Source organism: Chamaea fasciata, unplaced genomic scaffold (genome assembly GCF_029207755.1).
Source record: "Chamaea fasciata isolate MVZ Bird 193981 ecotype frontalis unplaced genomic scaffold, bChaFas1.0.hap1 SCAF_8, whole genome shotgun sequence".
Lineage (NCBI taxonomy): Eukaryota > Metazoa > Chordata > Aves > Passeriformes > Sylviidae > Chamaea > Chamaea fasciata.
The window spans coordinates 9,211,224-9,235,887 of record NW_027094093.1 but is presented as its reverse complement, the minus strand read 5'-3'; the positions used below and the strand labels follow the sequence as shown (position 1 = coordinate 9,235,887).

General features: G+C 43.4%; 1 protein-coding gene across 1 annotated transcript in view; it reads left to right on the top strand.

Annotated features, from left to right (window-relative positions):
- The window catches only part of TMEFF2 (transmembrane protein with EGF like and two follistatin like domains 2), a 124,892-nt gene that overhangs the window by 9,058 nt on the left and 91,170 nt on the right, over window positions 1–24,664 (top strand). Inside the window, exon 4 of the mRNA XM_066189598.1 lies at window positions 1,453–1,479. Within this exon, the coding sequence (XP_066045695.1) occupies window positions 1,453–1,479 (27 nt within the window). The remainder of the gene's footprint in view (window positions 1–1,452; window positions 1,480–24,664) is intronic.

Below are 24,664 nucleotides of genomic sequence, written 5' to 3'. Positions count from 1 at the left end.
GCCATTTTCCTTAGGTTTTCCCTGTGGGATGGGGTAGAGAGAGAGGGTGCTCAAGAGCCCCCAGCAGAGATCTGGCCTTCTGGGAGAAGTGTCAGTGAGCCCTTCTGGTCCTGCCTGGCAGGGGTCTGGGCGCTGAAGAGTGGGGCAGGAGGAGAAACAGAAGGTCCTTTTCCTCCAGAGAGGAAGGTGGCAGCTCACCGTGGCAGGCAGGTGACAGCAGGTGTTCATTTCTCCTGCTGTGCTGGGGAGATGTGGCACGCCTGGAAAAGCAGCACCTCCCACAGCCATGAGGGCACTGCAGTGCTGAAACCTTTTTTGCCTCTTTCCTAAGTAGCTCCTTTGGGAAGGAGCATCAGGGCAGGAGATGAGATCAGGAAAATTCAGGACGTGTTCACTGGGAAAACACCATTATTTCTGTTCCCCTCCTCAGCCACATTTTGCATCTGGCCTTTGCAGCCTTGCTGCATGAATCTGCCGTTTGAAGCAATTCTTGCAACCAATTATTTAGCGAAGATTTCCCTTTTCTTTCTTAGTTTTAAGCAGTGATGGCGTGTGCAAGTTGAGATCCACCAGACCTCGCTGTCAGTAAATGAGATCTAACAGTTCACTGGGTGCTTTGATCCCAAAGCAGCTTTTCCAAACTCTTTCTATTAATCTTGCTGCTGATAAATGCATGACTCTTCCACTAAGGGGGAGGATAGGATGGCAGCCTCCCTCCCTTCCCTGCAGAAGAAACTCCTCTTAGGTGTTATTTTTGGTAACCCTACATGTGTGCACTTCCATGCTTTCCCTTGCTTAGAAAGTTTCTTACTGAAGCTCTGGGCTTGGCAATTTCGTGATGTTGCACTTTCTAAATTTGTGGCTCTCATCATTCCAGCCAACAAAATGTTGAGCAGAGGAGAAAGAAAGCACTCGGTTTTGAAAGTCAGCAACAACCTTGAGAAAAATGGCATTTTAATAATTTACCTGAAGACTTTGAATAATAGTAATTTAATGGTTTATTCCAGCTAGTTATAATTTGATGAGATATCCTGTTTTCTAAAGATAATGATACGAACTTGCAATTGCTCTCTCCTCAAACAAATGGGTTTTAAAATTTCTCGTTGGTGAGGATTTAGTAGTGACCAAGTGGAATAACTTTGTACTGCTGTTGGCAACAAAGATTTATCGGTCTAAGTACAACAAAACAAGCTGGAGATTTCTAAGGACATTGCAGCGTTCTGTGGCTGACGTTGTTTTCATCTGATAGAGAGACTTTAAAGAAAAAAAAAAAATGGAGACACGAGAAAGATGGCTTGAGTGAATTACATTCAGATTAGATCTCTATAATTTACCCAGGGATGCCATCAAACGCGAGGTACACTGGAGTACACTTCACTGCAGCCTTGCTTTGCATGCTCACAGCACATACTGGAGCACATGAATATAAATTTCTTTCTGCTCTTTTCTCAGATGCTGGCTCAGGATCTGGGGACGGAGGTAAGAGCCCTTTTTTAATATCTCTGTTCTTATGTGTACACACGTTGTCTTCCACAATTTCGGATTCTAAGTGGATGTGCTTTGCAATTTAGTTGTTGCACTACATATTGTTTTTTGTTCAGCTCTGTCTTTGTAAAAAGTGGTATTTTGCATTTCAGTCAAGCTGGAACCTAATCATGACATGCTGTTTTCTAGGGAAATTCAGAAAGCTGTGTTACTTCTAATAGGACATGGAATTATTTATAGGTTGTGCTAGGAGCTCTATCTCCATCTACTGTTACAGTTGCACTCATTTGTTTTATGCTTAGGGTAATATTTCTTTTGTTTTTAAAACATGAGCCAAACCCTTGGCTCCTCCTCACTGGAGGATTCAAGCCAAATATTTTGTGGTAGCAGAGAGCATTCTTTCAAAGATATAAAGAAATGTCACAGGGAAAGAGCAATGTGTTTTTATAAGAACAGCCACAACAAAGCTGAACGTGGAAATAGCCTGAGCGCTTTGTGGTGTACAGGGGATACTGTGAAATGTAGGCAAACTAGCATTTAAGTGGGGGCTTATTTTGTTGTTTTGGGGTTTTTTTTTAAATTTCTTGGTGCTGTCATAATGGATTTGTTTGTTTGACATCAGTCCTTCTTGGAAGTGTAAGTGTTGGGTCTGGGTACTGCCCTGCCTTGGGGTAGGGAGTGTGACTTTTGGGGCTGGTAGGTCAGGCTTCTCTGGGAGAGCCAGGGCTAGTCTGGGTAGCTAGGGAGGTTTGTCCTGGAGAGTTCCCCTCATTTCTGCCCCAGCTCCCCGAGTAAGCTGCAGGAGCCCCACGGCAGGGGAAGGGCAAGGCCAGCATCAGGCTGGGGGCTGCTGGGTTCCTCTGGCTGGGGCAGCCCCCAGGAGCTGAGCCAGCTTTGGGCGTGGCACAGACAGCGGGGCCGGGCTCTGACACGGTTATATGGCTGCTTCTGGTTGGATTTAGGTTTTTCTAATGCAGTCATATTACTTGACAAAGTATCCCCTAGCCCTTGTTTAATGTTGGTAACCAGGATATCAGTAAGTGCAATGTCTATGGAAGATGTTAGTTTTACCTATGATGTGGTCAACAACATGAGCATGAGGCGTTTCAAGGGGCCTGATTTTCTGCCATCAGACTCAGGCTGCTTTCTGGAGCTCAGGACACTTCAAGGTGCTTCAAATCTGGCTCCCCAAAAGCTGCAATGTGACATATTGCTAGTTTTTTCCAGCTATTCCTATTTTACTCTAATGTTCTTTTAGATTGTCTTTTTAAACTGTTACACCAGGAAAATACCTTGTTCAGGGGTTATCAGAAATCTACAGTTTGACTTATATGTACGATCATGTTTTCACACCGAAGGTCAATAAATTGGTTTTCAAATGAAGTTGCACAGAATTAATCATGCATTATACCAAGGAAGACAGATGAAGTTTTCAGTTTGTTTTATAACTGAGGAGATGGGAAAACAAACTTGGCCACTTCCTGAAAGTAATGAATCTCATTCTCAGAAAGCATAGGCGTTTAAAAGCATGATTTCCAAAGACTTTCATTTTAGAAGCTCAGGTTGACAGCAGATGAGCAGAGCAGGGCCTTGGGACTGACTGTGCAAGTAGTAAGGAGGCAGATTTGTGAAGGAGACAGAACCAAGTTGGTACGTGTGTTTAAAGGTCTACAAAGCTGCCTTGTATTATTCAAGATTTAGTAGGCAGCTATGGCTGTTCTTAAAGTACAAAAGTATATTTATGTGCTCTAAGAAGCTAAAGAACCTAAATCCACAAGTAAATATTGTCACTACATCACTGTTTACTAGACATGGTCTTGTTGTAAAAGCTGCAATAAATTTTGGATGTCATCACAGTAAGTCTTGTAAAATCCACTCCAGCAGTCATGAGTGGGACATGTTCCTGTGACAAACACGAGGTCTTAGGCAATCTTGTGTGTTTTCTGATTTTCCCTGAAAATTTTTAATTTCTTATGCTTCTCCAAGCAGTCTTGGTTAACAGAATAACCAGAGCAGCATCCTTTTTAGCAAAACTCCTGCCATAGGGACGGTCCCAGCCAGCTGTGAGATAAAGGAACAAAATTTTCAACAGACTTGTATCTCATGGTTGGATTTCTTTGGTCTGATGAGATACACAGCTAGTAAGAAATGAACTCAAGTTGTGTTTTTCTGGTCCTTAGGACATGGCAAGTTTCCAGCATGGTTCTCCCCATGATCGACACCAGTTCAGCTCCCAGTACTGCTGCTCCTTCAGTGGAGCTTGTCACAGGAAGCTGTAATTGCTGGAGGGCTCAGAAATAGCTGGAAAGGGTTTGGTGTGAGGGACAGAAGTAGATAAGCACACCACGTGGGCATACAAGCCTCTTTTTCTCAGGAAACTGGTCAGAGCACGAACAAAACAACCAGAAGGCTGTGTTTTGCTGCCATCTTTTCCTTTCAGGTATTCCCATCTGGGTTTGCAGGGAATTTACTGTGTAGGATTTGGGGTTTTTTACTTTCCTGTCAGCGATGCTGAGATCAGAGAGGTCCCAGCATTTCAGCACTTTAATGATCTTGAGGACTTTCCAGAGGTGAATTAATCCTCCCTTATGCAGCAGTAACATACAAAAGGCCCCTTATTTGTAAAATCATGAGGCAGTCTTAATCTCATTTGATTACTGAGCCTTCAGCACACACTTCTAGGGATATCCAGTAGATGGGTAGGACAGTAGGTGTTCAAGTTTCTTACTGCAGAAGACATTTTTTCCCTGTAAATGAAGATGAAAAATGCAGAATCAAGAGCCATTTCAGTGTTTTGATTGCAGAAGCTTGGGAGTGTGGTGTGGAATTATTTAAAAACCCACATCCCAGAAAGATACTAATCAGAAAGCCAGAAAGGATGAATGTGAAAGACTTTATACAGAGAGTAATTTAAAGAGATTCCATTCATTTTCATCTATGCCGTTCTCTAGACAACTGGGTTTTTTTAGAACCCAATGATTCATGTTTTGGTCTTGAGCAGCTTTATAATGAATTCTTGCTCGTTTCCTGGCTTCCTTCTAACAGCAACAAACTCAAGATGCAGTATTTCATTATGGCTCTTAATGGGCTAAGAACATCTCTCCTCGGTTTCATTTTCACACTGAGCACTTCTTTGCCCTGCCTGCATTGTCTGCACTCCCGGCTCTGTTGATCGGCTTTCATTCACAGTCTGATGGATTCACTGGGGGTGACTGTCACACACTGGGTGTTGCTGTGACCCTGGCAGGGCAGCGCATAAGCACCTACCTTGAATTCCATTCAGCGCCTCCTTCAATTTCCATTCAAGTCCTGCTGACTTCAGTGGGAATTCTGTGGGACCCTGGGTATGCAGATCTTATCCTAGGTTGATTTTTGTGTTAAAAATTCTTTATGGTCTAGACTAAAGCAAAATTAAAATCAACCAACCAAAAGAGTGATAATTCATCGATATCATCATCACCGTTTATGTTACAGTAGCATCTAGAGGCGCTAATTCTAAGATTAGGACTCCAGAGTGGTACGCCCTGACACTGTGAAGCACTTCTTCACAGTGGGGGAGAGAATTAAAAACTGCGAAGCAGAGCCTGGATATTCAAGTTGGGCAAGGGCTGGAAGCTGCATCACTCTCCAGTGTCTGAATTGGGAATAGCACATGCTGCTTCAGAACTGAACCGGTGCTGGGGCTTTTGAACCCCAGTGTTTGTCAGCAAACCCATGTGGCATCCAGAAAGAATCAGAGATTATACTGCTCTTAAGCTTACTCCTGATCTGTTAGACAAACCTGAAAGCCAACAACCTTACAAGCCATCTTCTTTCCCCCCCTCTCCCTGCCTCTCTTGCCTTGTTGTGTGTATTTTAAGGATGAGCGTGGCTTGTTTGTTTGTTCGTTCTTTCAATTTATCCCTTCAATCTTAGCCAGGAAAAAAAAAAAAAAGATCCTGCAGCTTTTTGTAGGTGCCAAAATGTAGATTTAATGATAGATTTGGTATTCTGGTCTGCGTTTCCTGTTGACTTAGAGATGTGTGAATAAACACATACATATTATAAATCTATATGGAGCAGCAGTCATCTTGAAACACTAACATAGAGAAAATAGGCAGGAAAAAATTAACACTTTGGAGCCTATGTTATTTTTTTAAGGCATACCATAATGCAGCATGTATAAACTTTTTTTTTTCTTTAATCAACAGGTAAATGGCTACTTTAACCTAATTGCATTTGTCTCCATGCTGGTTTTGAGTGGCTTACTTGAATTCAGCAGCTCTGCTGCTTTTCCAGTGATTTCCCTTTCTGCTTTATTACAGTGCTGATTGATGGGCAGGGCTATGCAGAACACACTGAGTATTGCTGCAAACACTGTCCTAGCAATCGCACTTGAGCTGAAATACACCATAAAACCTGGAGTCTCTATTGGTTTGAATGAAGCGGTGTATAAAATGCAGTGCTGATAAACACACACATACACACACATGTTCTCAAGGTATGGGAAAATACTCTGACTGTTCTAGTTCAACCTTGGAAAGAAAGGGAATTCATGCTTTGAGCTACAGGTTCTTTTCCCGGGTGCAATAGGTGATCCAAGCTTCTCTCACGTGAATTCAGAGTATCTGCTGACCCCACGTGCCATTGTCAGTTCAATAAGGAAATGGGAAAGCTTCTTCTGCTGTAATTTGATTTGGGAGATATAATTTAAAGCAGCATCAGAAGGTACAGAATCAACTATAAGCAACGTGCACCGACTGGGTAAATACCTCTGGAGGGAATGTTTAAATCTTAAACGATTGACCTGACTGTGGTTGGTCAAATATGTCTCCTTTGTTAAACGGGTTTTTACCTTGTTAACCTCAGCATGGCACTGAGCCCAAACCAATAAGTTCTTTGAAAGGCCGGGTTTATTAGCTCAGGCTCTTTGCTGTCCTAACATGATTACATGACTTTCAGTTCAGGGCTGGTGCTCATCTGACCTATATAAGAGTTAGGTCAGGGAAAAGCAGTTCATGTCTCTTTGTGGCCTTTAAAAATTAGGAAAGGATGAAGTTCCCATATGTTTTTGTTGACCAGAAGAGAAGCAGTTGGGCATTCACAAGTGCCTGACTTCTAGACCCCTGTCAGGGGCATTTTGTGCTGGGTAGGATGCATTAGCCTCTTCGGAAAATCCTAGGAAGGTATGGCGATGACCGGAATACCAGTTTTTGGACTCCTCTTAGGCTCCCATTTAAGCTAAGTCCTGAGCTCAGCAACCCTGCTAGGCTGAGATGCTTGACCAAATCCCCACAGCTCCTAGAAGCTCACCAGGGTTGTAGATAAAGCACCAGCCCTGGAAGATGGTGGGCTTGGATTTAGTTGCCTGGATTTTGCCTGTGTTTTGCTCGCTGCTTCTGAAGCTGGAATGCAAACATCCAGTGGAAAGTGCTGTGTTTTCTACCTGTGTTATTGATGGGCAGCAGTCCTTGCAGTGCTCCTGGTCCCATCAGGCAGGCACTGAGAAATGCCACGGGGAAGAGCTGGCGGGTGGTGAATGATTTGTGGCCTGTTTTCAGCCATTCATGCAAAACTGAGGAAAATGAATGGAAGATGCCGTGAAGATCCACAGAGCTCCGTAGGCGAGAGGTATGAATGACGTTCATTCATAGCCTCTTTCCTGCATTATGCAACCCTTTAGGTTTTTGGCACTTTGTGTAAGTAGTTCAGAGCCACACAGGGATTCTATGAATGGAAGATGCTCACCTACATCAAAAAATAACTGAGGATGCCCTGGTTTTGCTTTGGAAGTCAAAATTGCTTCTCTGCATAGAAACGGAGAGAAAAAAATCCAAAATATGCTGGCTAATCATGTGCAATCTGTAAATCCACTAATAACTAAGTCATCAAATCATCAAACAAATCCTTTGATACTCCAGCAAACAGATAAAAAAAGCAGCACCCGATCACAAATATTCATTTATTGGTCTGTTATTGTAAACACAGCAAGAGAGAGATGTAGTGGTCTAGATTTGTCTGCTACATCTCTGTAAACCTGGATTAATTTTCCTTGTGACAACTGTGGAGTCACTAGAGATTAGCCTTGATGACAGTGAGAGGCAAATCTAGCCCACTGTTTTGCATTTTTGTGCAGGGAGCTCTTCCACAGAGGAAAAAAAATGGTTTTAAAGCTTTCAAATGGCTCTTCCAAGAGACTTTCCTTCATGGGGCAAGAGCAGGTGTTCAAGCACATGCTTTGTTTTTATCACATGCTTAAATGCCATTTTTCTCCTGAATGTGGATGTCTTGCGCAGGTGGGATCTGAGGCTGCCTGGGAGTGACCAGAACTGCTTCAGATCCTCGTGCATCTCACCATTATATATTCTGTGGTTTAGTGATTGAAGAAGGTGATTCACTGTGCATTGCTTTGAACTGGTTTTGATGTGACATAGGGTTTTGTGAGATGCTCTCATGACACCTTAGAAAGAACAAATGGGATGAAAACTGCCAAGGTTCTAAAGGTTCATGTATTTGCTTTCTCTAACTCCTGCATTTCAGACCTCAGCTGCATCTGGCAGATTTAAAATATTCTGCACTGGATGTTTAAATTCCCTTTTGTCTTAGAGGTTTCTTTCCTTTCAGAGATTGGGAAATGAAACCAGAAATTTTGCCTGCTGTTTTTGAAGTCAGTGGGAGCTTGTCTTCAGGAAGGGCACAACTGATTCCTAGACACTTAGCAGACTGGAGACCGCCTCCTACTTCATGTAAATGTGCACACAGGACAAGTTTAATGAGTGTAGTGCATGCCCAGGGATCCAGAGCGATTCATAATCAAATGTTAGAATTTGTGGGAGAGCACTAGCAGTTCTTAAGATGTTGCCATGAGTCTTTTAGCCCAGGTTTTTTAATAGCTTTATCAAAAATGCTTTGTTTCTAATTTAAAACAAACACATAGCTTGTAGCTCAGGAGAATACTTGGATAGAAACCCAGAGTGTTCAACAATAGGGAGATCTCTAAACTGCAGTTTGAAAATATCACAACTCGGGGAAGAGGAGGTCAAAACAATTCCATGTTATTTCACGTGAATTTTTTTAATGCCTTGGACTTCTTGATTCCATTTCTTTTAGCTGCTGTGGGAGTTAGATAATGATGGTGCCTCTTTAAGCCCATTAAAAAAGCAGATATCGAAGCAGGGCTCTTTTTACCCCTGCAGCCCCAAATATCTTGCCGGTAGCAGTGTAAAGAGAGCTCATTGGGGAATTCTAATGTTGGTTTTTTGTAAACCTGAGAACATGGGAAAGTTCTAAAGGTCTGAGAGAATGTATATGTGTAGATATTAGAAAGGGTAAAGGGGGAAAAAAAATCAGATATTTCTAGGCCTGACAGTCTGACATTGATTGAGGTAGAACAGGACATACAGTCCTGGACCTGCTCAATAAAGAAATAAATGAGAATTAATGCTGAGCAACATGTATATCAGTAATATGGGCTGATGTAATAGATTCTGTCAACTAATTGAAATGTTATTTATGAAGCTACAAGTTTGGTTGATACAGTGTACGTGGATGTCAGTGAAGCATTTGGCATGCTGCTACATGACACTATGATTAAGGAACAAGAATCGTGCAAAATTGACATGGTGCGCAATTAGTGGAGTAAAAACTGCCTTTCAGGATGTAATTATAAGTGGATTTATCATTGTTAGATAGACAGCAAAAGGATCTGCCTTGTGTTCTTTATTTGTTTGTTGTTTCACCAGTGGCTTAGGTGGGCACATTTCTCACTGATCAGGTTCTCAAAAGTTCTGTCTGGGGAACTAAAAAATGAGTGGTTCACTGTCACAACCCACTCGGATTGACTCCATGCTCTGGTGCAAGAGCAGGTCCTCTAATGTGGCCAAACATAAAGCTACAACCACAGAGCAAAGACAAGAAAGCAGAAAGTGAGTGGGGAAATGCTGCAGGAAACAGTGAGGCTCCAAATAAGCTGAGTTTTGGTGGTGAGAGAGCTCTGCAAACACAGCAGGGCAAAGGGCCCCTGGTGTGTCCAAGAATCAGACTCTTGAGAAGGAGTAAGGACGTCAGATTACCTCCACCTTCAGCAGAAGAGTGACTGCAGCTCCAAAAGCCCTAGAAGCAGGGGAGCAGGCTGTGTGCAGCCAAGGGCGTGGCTGCCGAGCAAACGCAGCCCTGGAAGCTGTGATCCCTTAGGCTTTGTCAGGGGAAAGGCTTGCTTAGGTCACTATCAATAAGCATCAGTGTGGGGAGCACAAACGAGCAGCAGGCTCTTTATGCTGAGAGATGAAGGTCTAATGAGATGCTGGGCTGGCAATTAACGCTAGACTAACTCTGAGTGAAGTTTGTATGTGTGTTTGTAAATGAAGGCTGTAGCACAGTGAAGTAAGTGATTAAAAGTTACGCAGTGTTTGGCAGCGCTTGAGGTTTTGACCCTTGGGTGTCTGGATTGCTCTGCTCAAATGAGGATGAACTTCGAAGTCCAGGGCCTCTGTCACATGGAAGGTCACAACAGGTGCTCAGCAGTTCTCTAGTTCTAGGTCCCATAAATTAGTGTCCACGTGAATTAGGCTGTTTTGTCCAGCAAGACTGCTGTGCGAAGCAGTCCAGAAAGGGATTGATTGTGTGGATATGTTTGTTCATTTCAGAATCCACTCAAGTGTGTTTCTCTCTGCCCTCTCCCATCTGACTGTGTACATTTACATCTGCACTTAGTGGAAGCAATGTGAGCTTTAGTAGCAAGTGAAAAACTTCATGCATAATGCTCTGCTAATTGCTGTGTATTAAAAAATAGGCCACACTACACTGCATTGCATACTAACACTTCTCTGTGTTGCCAGGCACTGGGTAAGTTCAGTAGCTCCTGATCTTATCTGAGTTGTGACAGGCCCCTTTGAGCTTCTCTCTGTCCTGCACTGTATTTACTGGTCTACCCCAGCTGGTGCTTGGAGGGAGTCCTGAAGTGGGGAGGAGGATTCCCCTGATGTCTCTGGAAGATCTGTCCAGGATTCTTTTCCCTCTCATTTCTCAAGGGGAGGATGACACCCAAGGAGCTCTGATGTTCCAACCAGTATTGATCGTGATTAAATATAATTTGATTTTTTTCTGTTGCTGCAGAGAGCTTCCCTGTGTTTGAAGTGGTGTTGTGTGATGTGTTTGGGAGGTGAGAAAGTACCAGAATTGCTTTGGCTCGTACACATTGTCCACTAGATTCCGACAGAGAGGCGTCTTCATATTTGTTATAATAGGACCTTGATAAATAAATAAATAACTACTTCTTTTGTACAGTGCCTGAAATTTTCATCAAAAGAGGAGGAAGCCTCTTTATGATATGAATCACAAGGCCAGTGCAGAACAGGTCTGTGTTGTGATTCATTTAGACAAATGTTGAAGTGAATTGATGGACTCAGGTTTGTTTAGATTAGTGGCCTTTTGAAAAATGAGTTGTCCCATGTGTACAATTTTTCAATCTGTTTGCATCTAATTAGCTGTTCAGATTGGCTAAAATTAAGCGGTGTCACTTGTAATGCATTCAGAGGTGAGGATATGATAAAATAGGCTCTTTTATAATCTCTTCAGCAAGTGGCTTGGAGCACTGGTGTAGTGTGAACTGAGGGCGTGTGGAAGATCTGTCTGTAAGGTGGAAGCAAATATAATCAAGCTGCAATCTCACAACTGTAGTGAACTGTCTCTAACACCTCCCTGGTGCTGGTTCCGAGGCAGAGCAGGTTCTCCTGTCATCCTCTGCCAGGACTCCTTTTTGGCAGCTGTGCCTGGCTGGCTGGGACATGGTGTTGGGCAAGCTGCCCTTGTACACTGGCATCTTTACCTGTTCCTTTATTGATTCCTGCATGCTACGTATTCCTCCCCGGAGACAAGTCATTTGAACAGCTTGAAATCTAAAAACTGATTGCTGCAATGTCAGGTTTCTAATTCTGCAGCGCAGCTGACAGCTCTGGAAAGTCCCTATCAAAGGCAGAAAATACAACATTCTTCAGCAGACTTTGTTCTGCCACCATACGGCCCCAGTTCTATTTTACTGCTCCAAAGCCTACAGGCTTTCACATGTTTCTGACCAAAAGTTCTGCTATTAATATGGAAGCTTCTTGGCAATTAAGCTGTGCTGATTGCTGCATCAGTGCTTTTAGACTGTGACCAGCAAGCAGCACCCTCTGCATGGCAGCAGCAATTCACTTCTCATGCTTAGTCATGGATACACATCCAAGGAGATTTTGGCACAGGTTTTCTCAAATATTTTTGAAAGTTTCTGTTAGTCTTTTCTTTCTTCCTTGGCTTTCTGGAAGCTTTTGCTAGGGATGTGCAGAGCAATCCCCTGCCCTTGTAACAATCCCCGAGAGATGGAGCATTTGAGTGTTTGCAAAACTGTGAGCTCTGCCGTGGTTAGTATTGGGTGCTGGCACCTGGCTCCTGTCTCCAGCATTCTGTTGCATGGCACAGCAGTGCTGTCTCCTCTCAGCCCCGCAGTACAGGATATCGTGGGCTACGGATGAATCCCCCCTGCCCCATTTGTGCAAGGAGTGTCCTGCTGTCCTGTCTCTCTTCCCAGGATTTTGTGCACCAGGATCAGTGGTGATGCGCCTCTGTGTGTGTGCTGGAAATGAAAGCTCAGCAAGGTGGCTCAGAACTCCAGGGGCAGGGTCCTGCCATTGCCTCAGGTGGCACAGAAACAGCAGCAGGGGACCTTTAAAAGCTGGCATCAGGAGTGCCCTGTGAAGCCTTTGCCGGCAGCACCGGAGAGGCTCAGAGATGACTTGGTGACAGCACAGCTTATGGATAATATGGCCTGGCTGAGCTGTCCGTGTGCCAGGAATCCACAGCAAGGAAAGGCTGACACCTGCCCAGGCACCTTTGTCATCACATGCCCCTCCTGGCCCAGCTCCATTGGATACTGCCCATAGCTGCATTCAGACCCCTTACATCTCCCAGAAGGAGAGGGGAGCTGAGGGCACTCAGCAAGTTACACAGTCAGACCATGAGGTCTCAGGGATTGGGCCCATGCCAAGCCTGGCTCCATCCTTGCTGTTGTTCTCTCTGGTTTCTTCCTGGGGTTTTTCTCCTTCTGCCCCCGCGGTGGTGACTGTCCCCTTGCTGGGGTGTTGTCTGAGCCAGGCCAGGTTCCCTTGTGTCAGCAGGGAAGGTTGCATCTTTCCTGTGCTGTGGGATCCTGGGAAAATGTGCTTCATCAAATCTGAGGCCCTCAATCACAATTTTCATCAATCTCCTAAAGGTAAGGGAGACAAATGACTAAGCAGTGTCTACAGGCAGCAGCAATAATTTTGGGTTTTTGTTGAAAAGAGAGCATTGTACACGGAGAGGAGCTCTTTTAAAGCAGTGGAGTAAATCTGTATCTGAACCCATTAGTGCTACTTAAGGGCTCAGGATACAAAGGTGCAGCATGCACTGGCACCTCTGCTATAAGGGACTCTTTTCTGGATGCCCTTAGCTGCATAACAGCTGCTTTTAGTCTGAAATTTTCCTTCTATTGTCAGGAGGATTTTCTTGGATTCTCTTTTTATTTGAAAACACTACCATGAGCCACTTTTGAATTGACAGTAATACATATGAAGTGAAAAGTTTTGGGTTTAAGGCATTCCTTCTTACTTGAAAAGAGCAGTTTTAACAGGCATGAGCTGGTACTGGGCAGTCTTTCACAGGATTTTCTTTGTGCCTGTCCATGTAACCTCTACTTGAGGTTTTGGTACTCCCTTTCCATCTCAACTTCTGTGCTACAATATTTGTTAGTTAAAAGAGAATCTCTTGATTTCCATGGGCAGTTACGGTAAGGTGAATCTGTTTTACAGAGATCAGCTACGCTGAGAGTAATCTATGGTTTGATACAGTCTCAAGTCAGTACTGGAGTGGACAAGCAAGTACCCTTAATTTGGAAGTAGTGCTGAGAAAATCTGTCAGTGATTAATGTATTGGAAAGAATATCTGAAGTAACTTTCCAGTGCATTACAGTTGTCTGCAAACAATTATAAATGCAGAGCACAAGAAGGTTTAAAGTTGATAAACAATTGGGAAGAAACTTCCACACATAATATCCTGGGAAACCACCGGGCTACTTCCCCATATTTTCCTATCTTCATCTCTAGATTTTCCTGCTAGATTGCTTTTCAGCTTCACAGGAAGGGAGATTTTGCTTTGTATTAACTAGGGAATTAAACAGCTGCTAGGGAGAGGAAAAATGGCGGCACAAGCAATCAATCTTTCATCATATTATACAAAATGTATCTTCTTTCTTGAAGAGATTACTAGTGCAATCTATATAATTAGGAATGCGCACTCCCATTTGTTTTAAACAACAAGTGGCTAGGCACACAATCTGCATTTTCTCCCTTCCCATAGAACTGCTGTGCCTTGAGTATCAGGGCCATCTCTGTCATCTCTGCGTTTTCTGTGTGTAATGGCATTGTAGAACTAGCTGATGAAATGCTATTAATTTGGAGGGATGTAGAAGGAGCATAAGATCCCCAGCAGACTCTGATCCGACTGCAGTGAACTGCACGGGGAGCTGTCAGACTGCACAAGTTGCTAAGGCCAGGTTAAATTAGTGCCCAATTACTTGTACAGTGGTAGTAGGTGCTAGCATGTATGGTACAAGTGTCACCATATAAATCCCTGCAAACTCCAGTCTGAAATTAACGGCACGGAGCGTTCATTTAGTCATGTCACTTGTCAAATGGCAGTGAAATTCTTTCTGGTTTTTAGGACTTAGTATAACTTCTGGTGTTATTCATAAGGGGTTGAAGTGGTACAGCTCAATGTCTCAGCTGAGCTTATAAGCATTTCTAGCAACCCTCATCTTCATTACCTCCCCTAAGGGGGAAAAATGGTGGTGAAGGTGCCATCATCTCGTGGAGACAAAACTAACCACATTCTCATGGTCGTGTTTGTACACAAAGCAGGGTGGGAGGGGACACTGCAGAGCACTCTGGCCTTGTGACCCTTTGGATCACATCCAAGAGAGGTGGTGAGGGAACACGGTGAAGCACAGAAGAAACAACCAGTGGTGAGGAAGGGAAAGCTCTTCTGATGTCTCATCCTCCTTGCTCTGGTTGCACTCTTATTGTCTGGAAAGATTTAGTGTCAGAGGGTTTCATAAAAGACAGTAATCCTGCAGGTTGTGTACCAGAACTTCTCTTCCTTTCAGGTAGGAGGTCACACAAGGCTGCTGGAACGTGGCTCTTGGCAAAAGCCGCCAGTTATGCCATGAACACCACCAAGAAAAATGTCACATTTACCAGAAACAGCCACAAGATGGTTCATCTAAACCTTATCTGCTGCTGGCCAGATTAAATTTTGGAGTATTTTACGTTACACTGCTGTTAAACAAATACTTTAGGAATAATAATCCTCCCCTAGCTTGAGTTTCTTCAAAGGACTCAACAGAGATTCCCCTCTGTTTGGAGGAAGGGCAAAATGTGTGCTTTTCAAGGGCTCCTGTTGTAACCACCAACTCACTGTATAGTTTACAGGCATTGTAGAGGATTAGCTAGAGAGTACTCCAGAGGTGCTCTTCTCTTGTCATCCTGCAGCTGACAATGTCATCTGAGGGAGAAGAATGTAGGTAAGAAATGCAAATAAGCCAAAGAGAGTGAAAATGTTGCTTTTCCCTTTGGCTTTTGTCTTTCAAAAACAGAAGGTATAATTTCTGATCCTTTAAACCTACCCATGAATGGAGGCATGTCAGGGCATGCTTCAAAACATTTCCCTGCTAGCGCCTTCTGTGTAGAAACCATTCTGACTATGAAAAGCTGTGCCTCTGCTTTTACACTCAGAATTGTAATTTTGTAAAAAAAAAATTGCAAGTTTTTAAGCTAACCACAGTGTCCTTGTGAGAAAAAGAAGAGAAGGGTTAGTGAAGACTCTCCTTCATGAGAAGCAATCCTACCTGACATTCAGAAAACTGGAGTGTTAAACTGAGCCATGCTCGCATGGGGCAAGCACTGTCAAGCTTTTCACTCATTTCAGCTTCTCCTGGATAGTCATTTTCAACTAGGTCTAGTCTTCAGCTAGATTTAATTGAGAAGCTGGTTTTGCTAGTAATTTGTAGGATTTTACTGGCCCTGGAAGTTTTTTGCTGTAATGCACTCAGTATATTATATTAAAAATGTATACCACAACTGAAGCAGTTTTGTAAAACAGGCTTTAATGCAGCATCTGCTTATTTGTGCCTTGGGGATGTGAGACAACAGCAAACTGCTTACTGCCTGAGAAATCAGCACACCACCAGAGGCGTTGCTCTGGTGTTAGAAGTCAGGGCAGTGCCTTAATCTGGATGCAGATCAAATTGCTGTGTTGATAATTAGAAGACAATAAGCTTGCATGAAATTGAACCAAGATGTATTGAAATCAGGTAGTAATTTTCCTTAATGCTGACTGGAAGTAAGCCATGTCAGAAGGTAACCAGAATGCATTATTGTTTGCCGTTATAAAAAGGTCCATTTAAATAGCTCTCTCTCACCGAGGGCTGTTTAACCTTTTGTAGGTATGAGCATTACAAGGGAGCCTAACGCATATTTTGTGTGCATTATTCTGCATAAATGCATGCCCACAATTTTTATGTTTCTATGTGCATATTCATCATGAATCAGACTGGGGTCAATGTATTTCCAAATCATGTCACTGGAGATAGCCAGGAGCGGCTGTTTCCAAAGAAAGTGAAAGAAGCTTCATCCTTGAGCTACCTTAGTGGGAAATGGCTCGCTGAAAATCACCGACAAATGCTTGGCTTGTGCAGCAAGATGGGACTGTAAATGTGAACAGGAATGGTCTCATATAAAAAATGTGTTTGTATGTGAGAACGAGCTGTGAATAAATCTAAATGCTGGGTGTGGGTATATGATAATGATCTTAATAGTGATCCCTTTGCTGGAATGAAACCGATTTCACTGGATGTTCTGTTTTCCATGGATTCTGAAAGCTGAACACAAGACCCTTCGGGATGTTGAGGACCTTTCCCTGTGCTTCCCCTTACCTTGTTTGCCTCTGTCTGCTCCTCTTAGCTTTAACTCCTTTGTAAAAGATAGGTTTTTTTTAAGGGAGCCCTGCTGCTCTCGGGAACGTTTTCTTTCCCAGCATTTCAGCTTGTCTATTTCCTCCCTGTGCTTTCTGTACACTGCTTTCCGTGCTAATAGGACATTACTAGTTACATCTCTGTTGAGTACTGTTACTAATTGTTAGGTGATTGACTGTGGTGCCTTCCCACAGCCTGACATAACTGGTCTGTTGTGTTTTTCATAGCGCTTCTTTCAAAACAGATGAGCTTGTGCTTATGTTGATCAGTAACTAAAAGGAAGATGCTAAGGCAGCATTTGAAAGCTCATAGATACAGTACGGCTGTGAGCTTTGGCTTGCTCTCATCAGCAGCCTTATGGTGGGTTTAATTTGGAAATCATTATTTGGACAAAACTGGGGCAGAGCTGCATCTCAGCTGGTCCCGAATAACCTCGCAAACATCAGCCTCTCAGTGCCTGCGCAGCTCAGAGAGCAGATGCGCTGTTTATTTACAGACAGATGTAACTGGAAGCTCAGATCCACGCTTAATTTTGCACTGCCACAGTGAAGAGTTCTAAAAAAACTGCGTGGGCTCCTTGCCATCACTCAGGCAGCGGGACAGGAGACACGTCCTGTGGAGCTTGGCCAAGGTAGCATCCAAGAAACTTCCCATTGACTCCTCTCCTGCTCTCAGCTCCACAGCACCACTTCAGGTGGTGGCAGCAGTACAGAGCAGAGTATTAAGATGAAGTGTCGTTTCTGTTTATGGTGTTAATTCAGCTATCAAAACCATCAGCAGAAGCCCCTGCTGAAACTGGAGGCGTCACTGTGCTGTTCATTTTGGCAGAAGAGTTGGAAGAGTTTTAATACCCTTTCTGCTCTCCATGCCAGAGCAGGCTGGGTGCAGAATAGAGATGATCAGTGACATTGGCTGGAAATTTGTAATTTCCAAGGCTGCAGCTGGAGGAGTGAATCTGGTGGTGCTGTAGCTCTGCCTGAAGCCTGATAGCTAAATTAAACCATCCGCCCAGCCACAGCAGTGTGTAGGCATTTAATGCTTCCCCTAATCATGTAATAGTGCAGAAGGAAGTACAGGTGGTCTGAAACTTTGCTTCCTGAAGTCGGATGCCTCAGGAAATGCCTTTGTTTCTGAATTTTCTGCCTCTTAAGTATTTATTCGAGCACTTAAGGATCGTTCAGTCAGGTGCTTGCAAAGCAAATAAATTCCTGAAAATGTGTTTGATGTTTGTTATCTGTAATGTCTTGAAAAAAGGCTGATGTAACCTCAGCAGACACAATGGCTTGTGCCACTCCTCAAGGGGGTCAGGGTTCAAAGGTCTGAGTTTAGTGCCTTCTGCTTGAAGGCATTCACATGGGTGATCCTTTTCCTGCTTTGTTCTTCTGGAAGCTCACTTTCTCTAAATCTGAAGGCATTTTGTGGCTATTTCTTAGACCAGAACAGAAGGGGAGAAGAGCTGTGTAAGTGTGTTTGCATATGCAATTATGTAATATATGGGCATATAACAAGCAAGACCAAGTTACTTATATATTTAAAAATTCTAAATGATTGGTTCATTTATTTTTAAAGCTATGGAAAGCAGGATTTTCCTTTTTTCCTTTCTTTTTTTTTTTGAAGGCCTGCAGCAGGCACAGACTATGGAAACCTGCATTATTAAAATTGACAATCACAATAATGCTCTAAAATCCACAGGAAGAGACTCTGATGATTGAAAAGCCAAGGAAATAATCAGTAGTCAAGGGCAGACAGGGTTCCTAAAGGGATTCCAGCTTGTAGAGAAGAAATAATACGCCAGGAAGTAACAAATGGAATTAATTGGTTCTTCAAGTAGAACAGTTACAGAAGGAAGGAGGATTATACATATGTATTATTATTTAAATAACATGAATGAATAGAGGACTCCAGACCTGCGGGTAGCACACAAACACTACTGAGAGACCCTGGACTGCTGAAATAAATCTGCATTACAGCTGGGCAAGGAAGGAGGATAATAAGGTGCAGCAGGTCCACTTGAACTTACTTTGGCTGATGATGAATTTGTTAAAATGTTAGACCTTCAGGTTTTAAAACCCCATTTTTGAACACTGAAAAGTTCCATTTGCTTTTCATTTGTTGTTTTTTATTTTTTCTTCACGGGTCCTTGGTTGCTCCAAAATAAGCAGCTTCAGAGTTAGAATTCTGCAAGCCTGACATTTAAATGGCAGTTTCAGTTGTATGTAATTTCCTTCTTCAGTCCTTTTGGGAGTATTTTAGTGTCCTATTATGCAGTGACTGTACTACAAACTCGAGTTGTCTGTGTACAGTGGATTGCATGTCCTCTTCCATTTCATCTCTGGCTCTAGGTGGGAGTTCTGTGGGGGAAGCTTATAAGATTTTAGAGATGTTGTTGTTTGTAGGTTGGCTGTGTGCTCTGTAAGTATGAAGGTACCAGACAAACATAAAATACTGTTCTAATTGTGAAGCGGAAAATCTTCAGCGAGTCGGAAGGCAGAAACTGGTCATGGCAGCTACACTGTTTCCATTAGAGGAAATCCCTATAGCATCTCTCAAATAGACTTTGTGTGTTTCTCCTAAAAGGCATAAACTGACTTTCTGCTTTTCCCAGCTCTTATAATTACAAGGGATACAAATGTTTAGGATTTCAAGGAGCCTTTCTGCACGAGTGCAGATGTGACTCTTGGTGACTCAACCATTTCCCAGAACTTAACTCACCCTCTATATAATTATTCCAAAGAATTATCCTTCCAAAATTAGAAGAAAAAAACATGTAATTACAACTGCGATATTAACATACTTAATGTCTGCCTAATGTCTGAGCATCAAGTCAGAGACCGTATTTTCAAGAAGTACATAAACTCTGAGCAAAATGACTTGGGCCACGCAATGTCTTCTACAAAGATGCTAAATATATGATCTCTGCATCATTTATGCCATGATTGGCCATGGAACTCAGAGAGAAACTGGGGAAAGTTACATTTCATTCTAATTGCTCTTTCCCTAGCCTCTTTCTCCTTTACATATTGATCCGGCTGTTTTGCCGAGCGCAGCAATCCCGGCTCAGCTCGCCGTGGGCTGCCGAGGTCCTGCCCTGCCTTTTGCTGGCCTGGCGGTTTTCCCGGCCCCTCTCAGGACAACACCCAGCAGGAAACGGCTCCTGTGTCCGTAGCTTCGTCCTCTGCCCACTGGTGCAGAGCAGGGGCTCAGCAGAGGCCGGGCACAGGCCAGCAGTGCCTCAGAGAAGGGACAGCAGAGGAGCTGGGGAGGGTAAAGCTGTGTGTGATGCTACGGGGTGGCTGGAGGGGTCAGCAAGGATCATGGTTGGCAGTCCCACTGCTCTCTTCCTTACTGAAAAATTCACTTTCTTAAAAGGAGCCTGTTGTGGCAAATGGGGAGCAGGAGACAGGTCAGGCCAGAGGTGTGTGTGTTAGCAACAGCAGTGGAAGAGGAATGCTGTTGAAAGCCCTAGAGTTGCATTTTTTTCAAGGGATTTAGTTAAACAGAAACACTAGAGCCTTAGGTAAAGTCAGGTTGTATAAAATCAGCATCATTTATGAATTTTGGTGATTGGTTCTTTTTTTAATATAACACCTGGTTGTACTCCCTCTTTTTTTTAAGAGGACTTTGTTTCGCACATTAGTAGCTGGTTTGACTCCAACTATTTGAAAAATAAGTTTTGAGATTGCTCAGCATGATTAAATCTTGCTGGGCTTCTGCTCACAAGGAGCTGTGAGAGCTGGAGTGTGGGAAAGGAAGGCAGCACATTCATATAAGGAGTAGAAAATGTAACTTGCAGGACAGTGCTACAGTTATGTGAGGTGACATGCTCATTTGAATCAAATGTGCTATTTTTATGGCGTGTATTAAATGTGAAATTGTGACTGGTGTTAGAGCAGTGCCAGAACTCCTGCCAATGTGCCATGTAATTTTATTTTAAGAATGAAAGGTCTTGAATGAGAACCCTGTATTTCCAGCAAATTTATTCCATTTGTCTAGGGTCAGCTATGCCCATAGGTCGTTGCCCCCTTTATGTTTGATTTCTTCCTTACATGACATTTGATTTCATCTCAGGGTATGAGCAGAGAGCGCCTAGGTGGCTTCAGCAGCTGTAAAATCACGTACAGTGCACGAGAACGACCCTTTTGTATGAGGTGTGCTCCACATCTCCAGCCAGTGTTGACTGAAGTCCCTGGAGCTGTGTTAGCATGGGTCAGCAGAGGAAGAGCAAAACCCAAAGGGTGAAGAGTTGAAGCACCCTTGGCTGGGAAATACCCCCTCCCGAAAGTGGGGTGGAACACCAAAACCGTAGCACTGTGTCCAGCAGAGACAGCCATGGGGTCTGTTATTAGTACAGAGATTATCCCAGGGCATGGTGAGTAGTTTGTGGATCCCTGACTTGAGACATTTTGTTTTGCCATAAAAATGTGAGGTTTCAGAGGAACTGGCTCCTTAAAGTCGTGTCACGCCGTGCCAAGGAAAATGCCTGTCTGCTTTTTTTTTTTTTTTATCCTTCTGCGTCAGGAGGACATGTTTAATGCCAGGAACAGACTGGCACTGGAAAAGGAGGGTTGTGGTGGGCACCAGACTCCTGAGGAACTCCCCAGCTGCAGCAGGGGCCAGTGGGGCAACGGAGGAGCTGCAATGAGTCACTGTTTTGGTTAATTGGGGTCTGTCGAGTTCAAGTACAAAACAGGATCGCGGGGGACAAAAGGAGCAATATGCAGATGAGCTCGGCCGAAAAAAGAGTAGAGCAGGTTCTGATATTCACCTCTGAAGGGTTTCTCGTCTCTCATTATGTTCACCTAAGTTCATATCACTAAAAATAAAATTTAAAAAAAAAATCCCACAAATATAGCATGATTTCAGGAAATGATTTTATAGTAATTATAGCTAATCCAATTTAAGGTGATTTGTAATGACTGCAAATTAATTACAGAAATACTGGATTTAATGAGTGGATTACTATTTGTTTTGATAAAAGAGAAAATGCAAATATCAAGCTAGACTATTTAGTTCACTTAGATCATGCTGAGCTCAATACTGCAAGATTTACAGCACCATTTGTTTCCACAACGAGGGAGAGCACAGTCTCAGCTGAACACATGGAGACAGATATCAAGCCCTTTTCCTTTCAAGGAGTGTATCTGCATGACACCGTCAGATATTCATGATTTTCCTATAACAGAAATCAGATGTGATGTCTGGGGTCAGAACTTGGTGTGATTGTTAAGTACAGAAGTATCTCTTTTTTTAGTAGGTTTTTTATCTTACTTTCAGTATAAGCTTGCTGGCTTGTACATGGGTTGCAGCTTGACAAGATGCTTCCACGTACACACGAGATATACACCACGTACCTGTTCTCCCATCCAGCAAGGAGCTGAATCATTGCTGGCTCAGCTGATCCTGTAGTGGCCTGATCCTGCAGCTGGGAGGACACATGGAGATGTGAAGGAGTAGTGTGTGTTTGTAGTCAGGCCAGGCAACTGGCGGCCTGGCAAACCCCAGGTGCACTCAGGAGAACAGGCCTCAGGGACACAGTAAATACATGGATGTGGGAAGGGATGTCGGAGTATTGCACCCTGCACCTCTGAAGGGGCAAGTGCAGGGTTGAGATGTCCAGGGCTTTGATGGTTTGTGCTGTTGGCTAGGGGACACAAAGCAGATACCGCAGCTCTGCTTCTGCACCTTCCTGGTCCCGAGCTGTGGGATGTTATCCTGCTTCCCATGTCTGAAACACAGCGGAATTTGAGAGCCAGCACTGAGGGCTGCCTGTTTGTGTTGAAGGTGGAAGGAACACGTGTTGGTAAGGCTAAAGTCTTGGGAAGTCACCGAGTTTATAAAGCCAAGAGGAGCTCCCATATCAGAGAGCACAAGTGCCTTGAGGCTCTGATGGGGGACTTCCCAAGTTACTAAGCATTGCATGGCAAAATACAGAGGCTTGTTCCAGAGAGGTGCACAGACCTCTGTGGTCCTTTAGTGGGCTTGCCACCTTCACCACCCTTTCCCCTGCCTTTTTCTCATCTCATCAAACCTGTCGTTTCATTTTGACTGTCCATCAGCTCCTGATCCATGTGCCACCACCACATCCTCCACTTGCTCCCCTGGATTTGCTTCATCATCGCAGCCTTTGCAGCTCTAAGTCAGTCTTAAGGCCTCGCTAATCCAGTTGCATTAGCAGTTTTTCTAAGAATCTAACGCTGGTTTTGTTGTTGAAGGTGATTGACTAAGTAAATGGAAATGAGCTTCCTTCCCAGCAGCTCTTGCAGCAAATTAGCAATGGAACAAACTCTGGTTCCTAAGGAAGTCAGAAACTACTGAGCAACCTGTAATCAAGGTTCTCCTAATGTTGTGTTTTAAGTAGACCCATTATCATAGCAATGTCTTCCTGAAAGCATTTAGACTTCATTACCCTATTAGAGAAATTAACATATTTTAGCTGATAAGCTTCTGGTGCATTCAAAAACTTGTAATAATGCTGGGTGGTGAAGCTACTCTAAAACATGCTTTCATTAAAGGGGGCCTGTGCCACATAGGAAATGTGTAAGTAGAAAAACCATAATTGAAATGCCGCATTACTTTGTTCTAAACTTAGTGTGTCTTGAAATTTAAGTATACAGCACTGCCTTTAGAATTTTCCAGCGGAATTTTTCAATTTTATTAGTATAGAGGGAAAGAAACTGGATGTGGTTGGGGACTTTTTAGGTTGGTTGGTTGTTTTGTTTGATTTTTTTTTCTAAGAGATGAATTTCAAATATGACTGTAATGACCCTCCTTTTAATTAAAGTTGGAATAAGTCTTTTTAGACCAGTCACTGATTCTAAGAGGTAACTGATGATCATTGAGGTATTCAGAGGAGAGGCTGCACGGGAGCACATCAGGAAGAAATGACAAGAAGGATCAGCAGGGTCAGTGCAGAGCCCGGTGCAAGCGTTGTTTAATTGCAAAGTCAACAGAGAAGAGCCGGTTTATGCCAGAATTTGATCTTGAACAGAAATGAAAAATAGCAGAGTCCATAAATATGAATGTAAGGAGACCTTCCTTTTTTGCTTTTTGCAAAAATAGCCAAAATTCAGATTTCTGAATGCTTTCATGGTCAGAAGAATGTATAAAGCCAGTTCCTGTGGTTTGGGTTCACAGCAGCTCTCTCCTCCAAAGGTCCTTAATCCAGCATGATTTCTAGCACAGCCTCTCCATCAGTGGGAGCTCCGACTGGGCATCTCATCTGAATGAAGCCGCTTATTCTCGTGAGGCTTGTAGGGAATTAGTGTTCTTTTAAAATCTGATCCGAAAGTTGTGGGAGTCATGCAGAGACTGACGGAAAGAGAAAATCAAAAAGTTATTGTGCTTCTCTTGCAGTGATAGAAAGTGGCATGTGATCTCTGGAGGGCAGATTTAACTATAGAAGAGCTAAAACATTTTTGTATCTGTGATGCAGGGCTGCCCCACTCTGTTCCAAATCAGATTCGATGCCTGGCTGTAAGGGAGTTGTGAAAGCTCAAGCTGCAGCCTGTATGCAGAGCACTGCATGGGCCCTGGGGTAACAGGGAAGGCATCCAAGGAGAGGGGATCAATACAGACACTTGATTAGCAAAAGGGTGATGCAGAGCGTAAGGCTGGATCACTGGACAACTTCTGGTTGTAATTACTGTCACCTCTTCCATGTCGTCTCATGGGCTTCCAGGTCAGGGAGAGATTTTACAAGTTTCATTTTTTGAAGTAGTCTGTGTTTAAAATTCAAAATAAACACACAAAAAAATAAAAAGCCTGCCCTCATTCCTGGTTCATTCACAGAAATCTTAGACCCGTTATTCTTTGCATATTTTCATTAGTTAGACGTTTTTCACCTTTTTAAGAGGGACTGCAAACACACACAGACAGGGCGCTGAGAAATCTCACTTGAGTAGGTGAAGGTTTGAGTACTCATACTTCTTAATGGGCCTTGGATAATTGGCTGCCTTATTAGTCAATAAGTGACTTTCCCTGCGCTTATGGAAAATTACATCTTGATTGATTGTAGGCATGTTGTGTGTTTTTGTTTGTTTGTTTCTGCTGATAGGGAACACCCCAGCAGCGTGGTCAGAGGCAATCTAGGTGTCGCTCCCTGGGCGCAGCTTTGTGATATATTGGCCAAGCTCCACACAAAAGTAGCAAGTTCCCATTCATCAG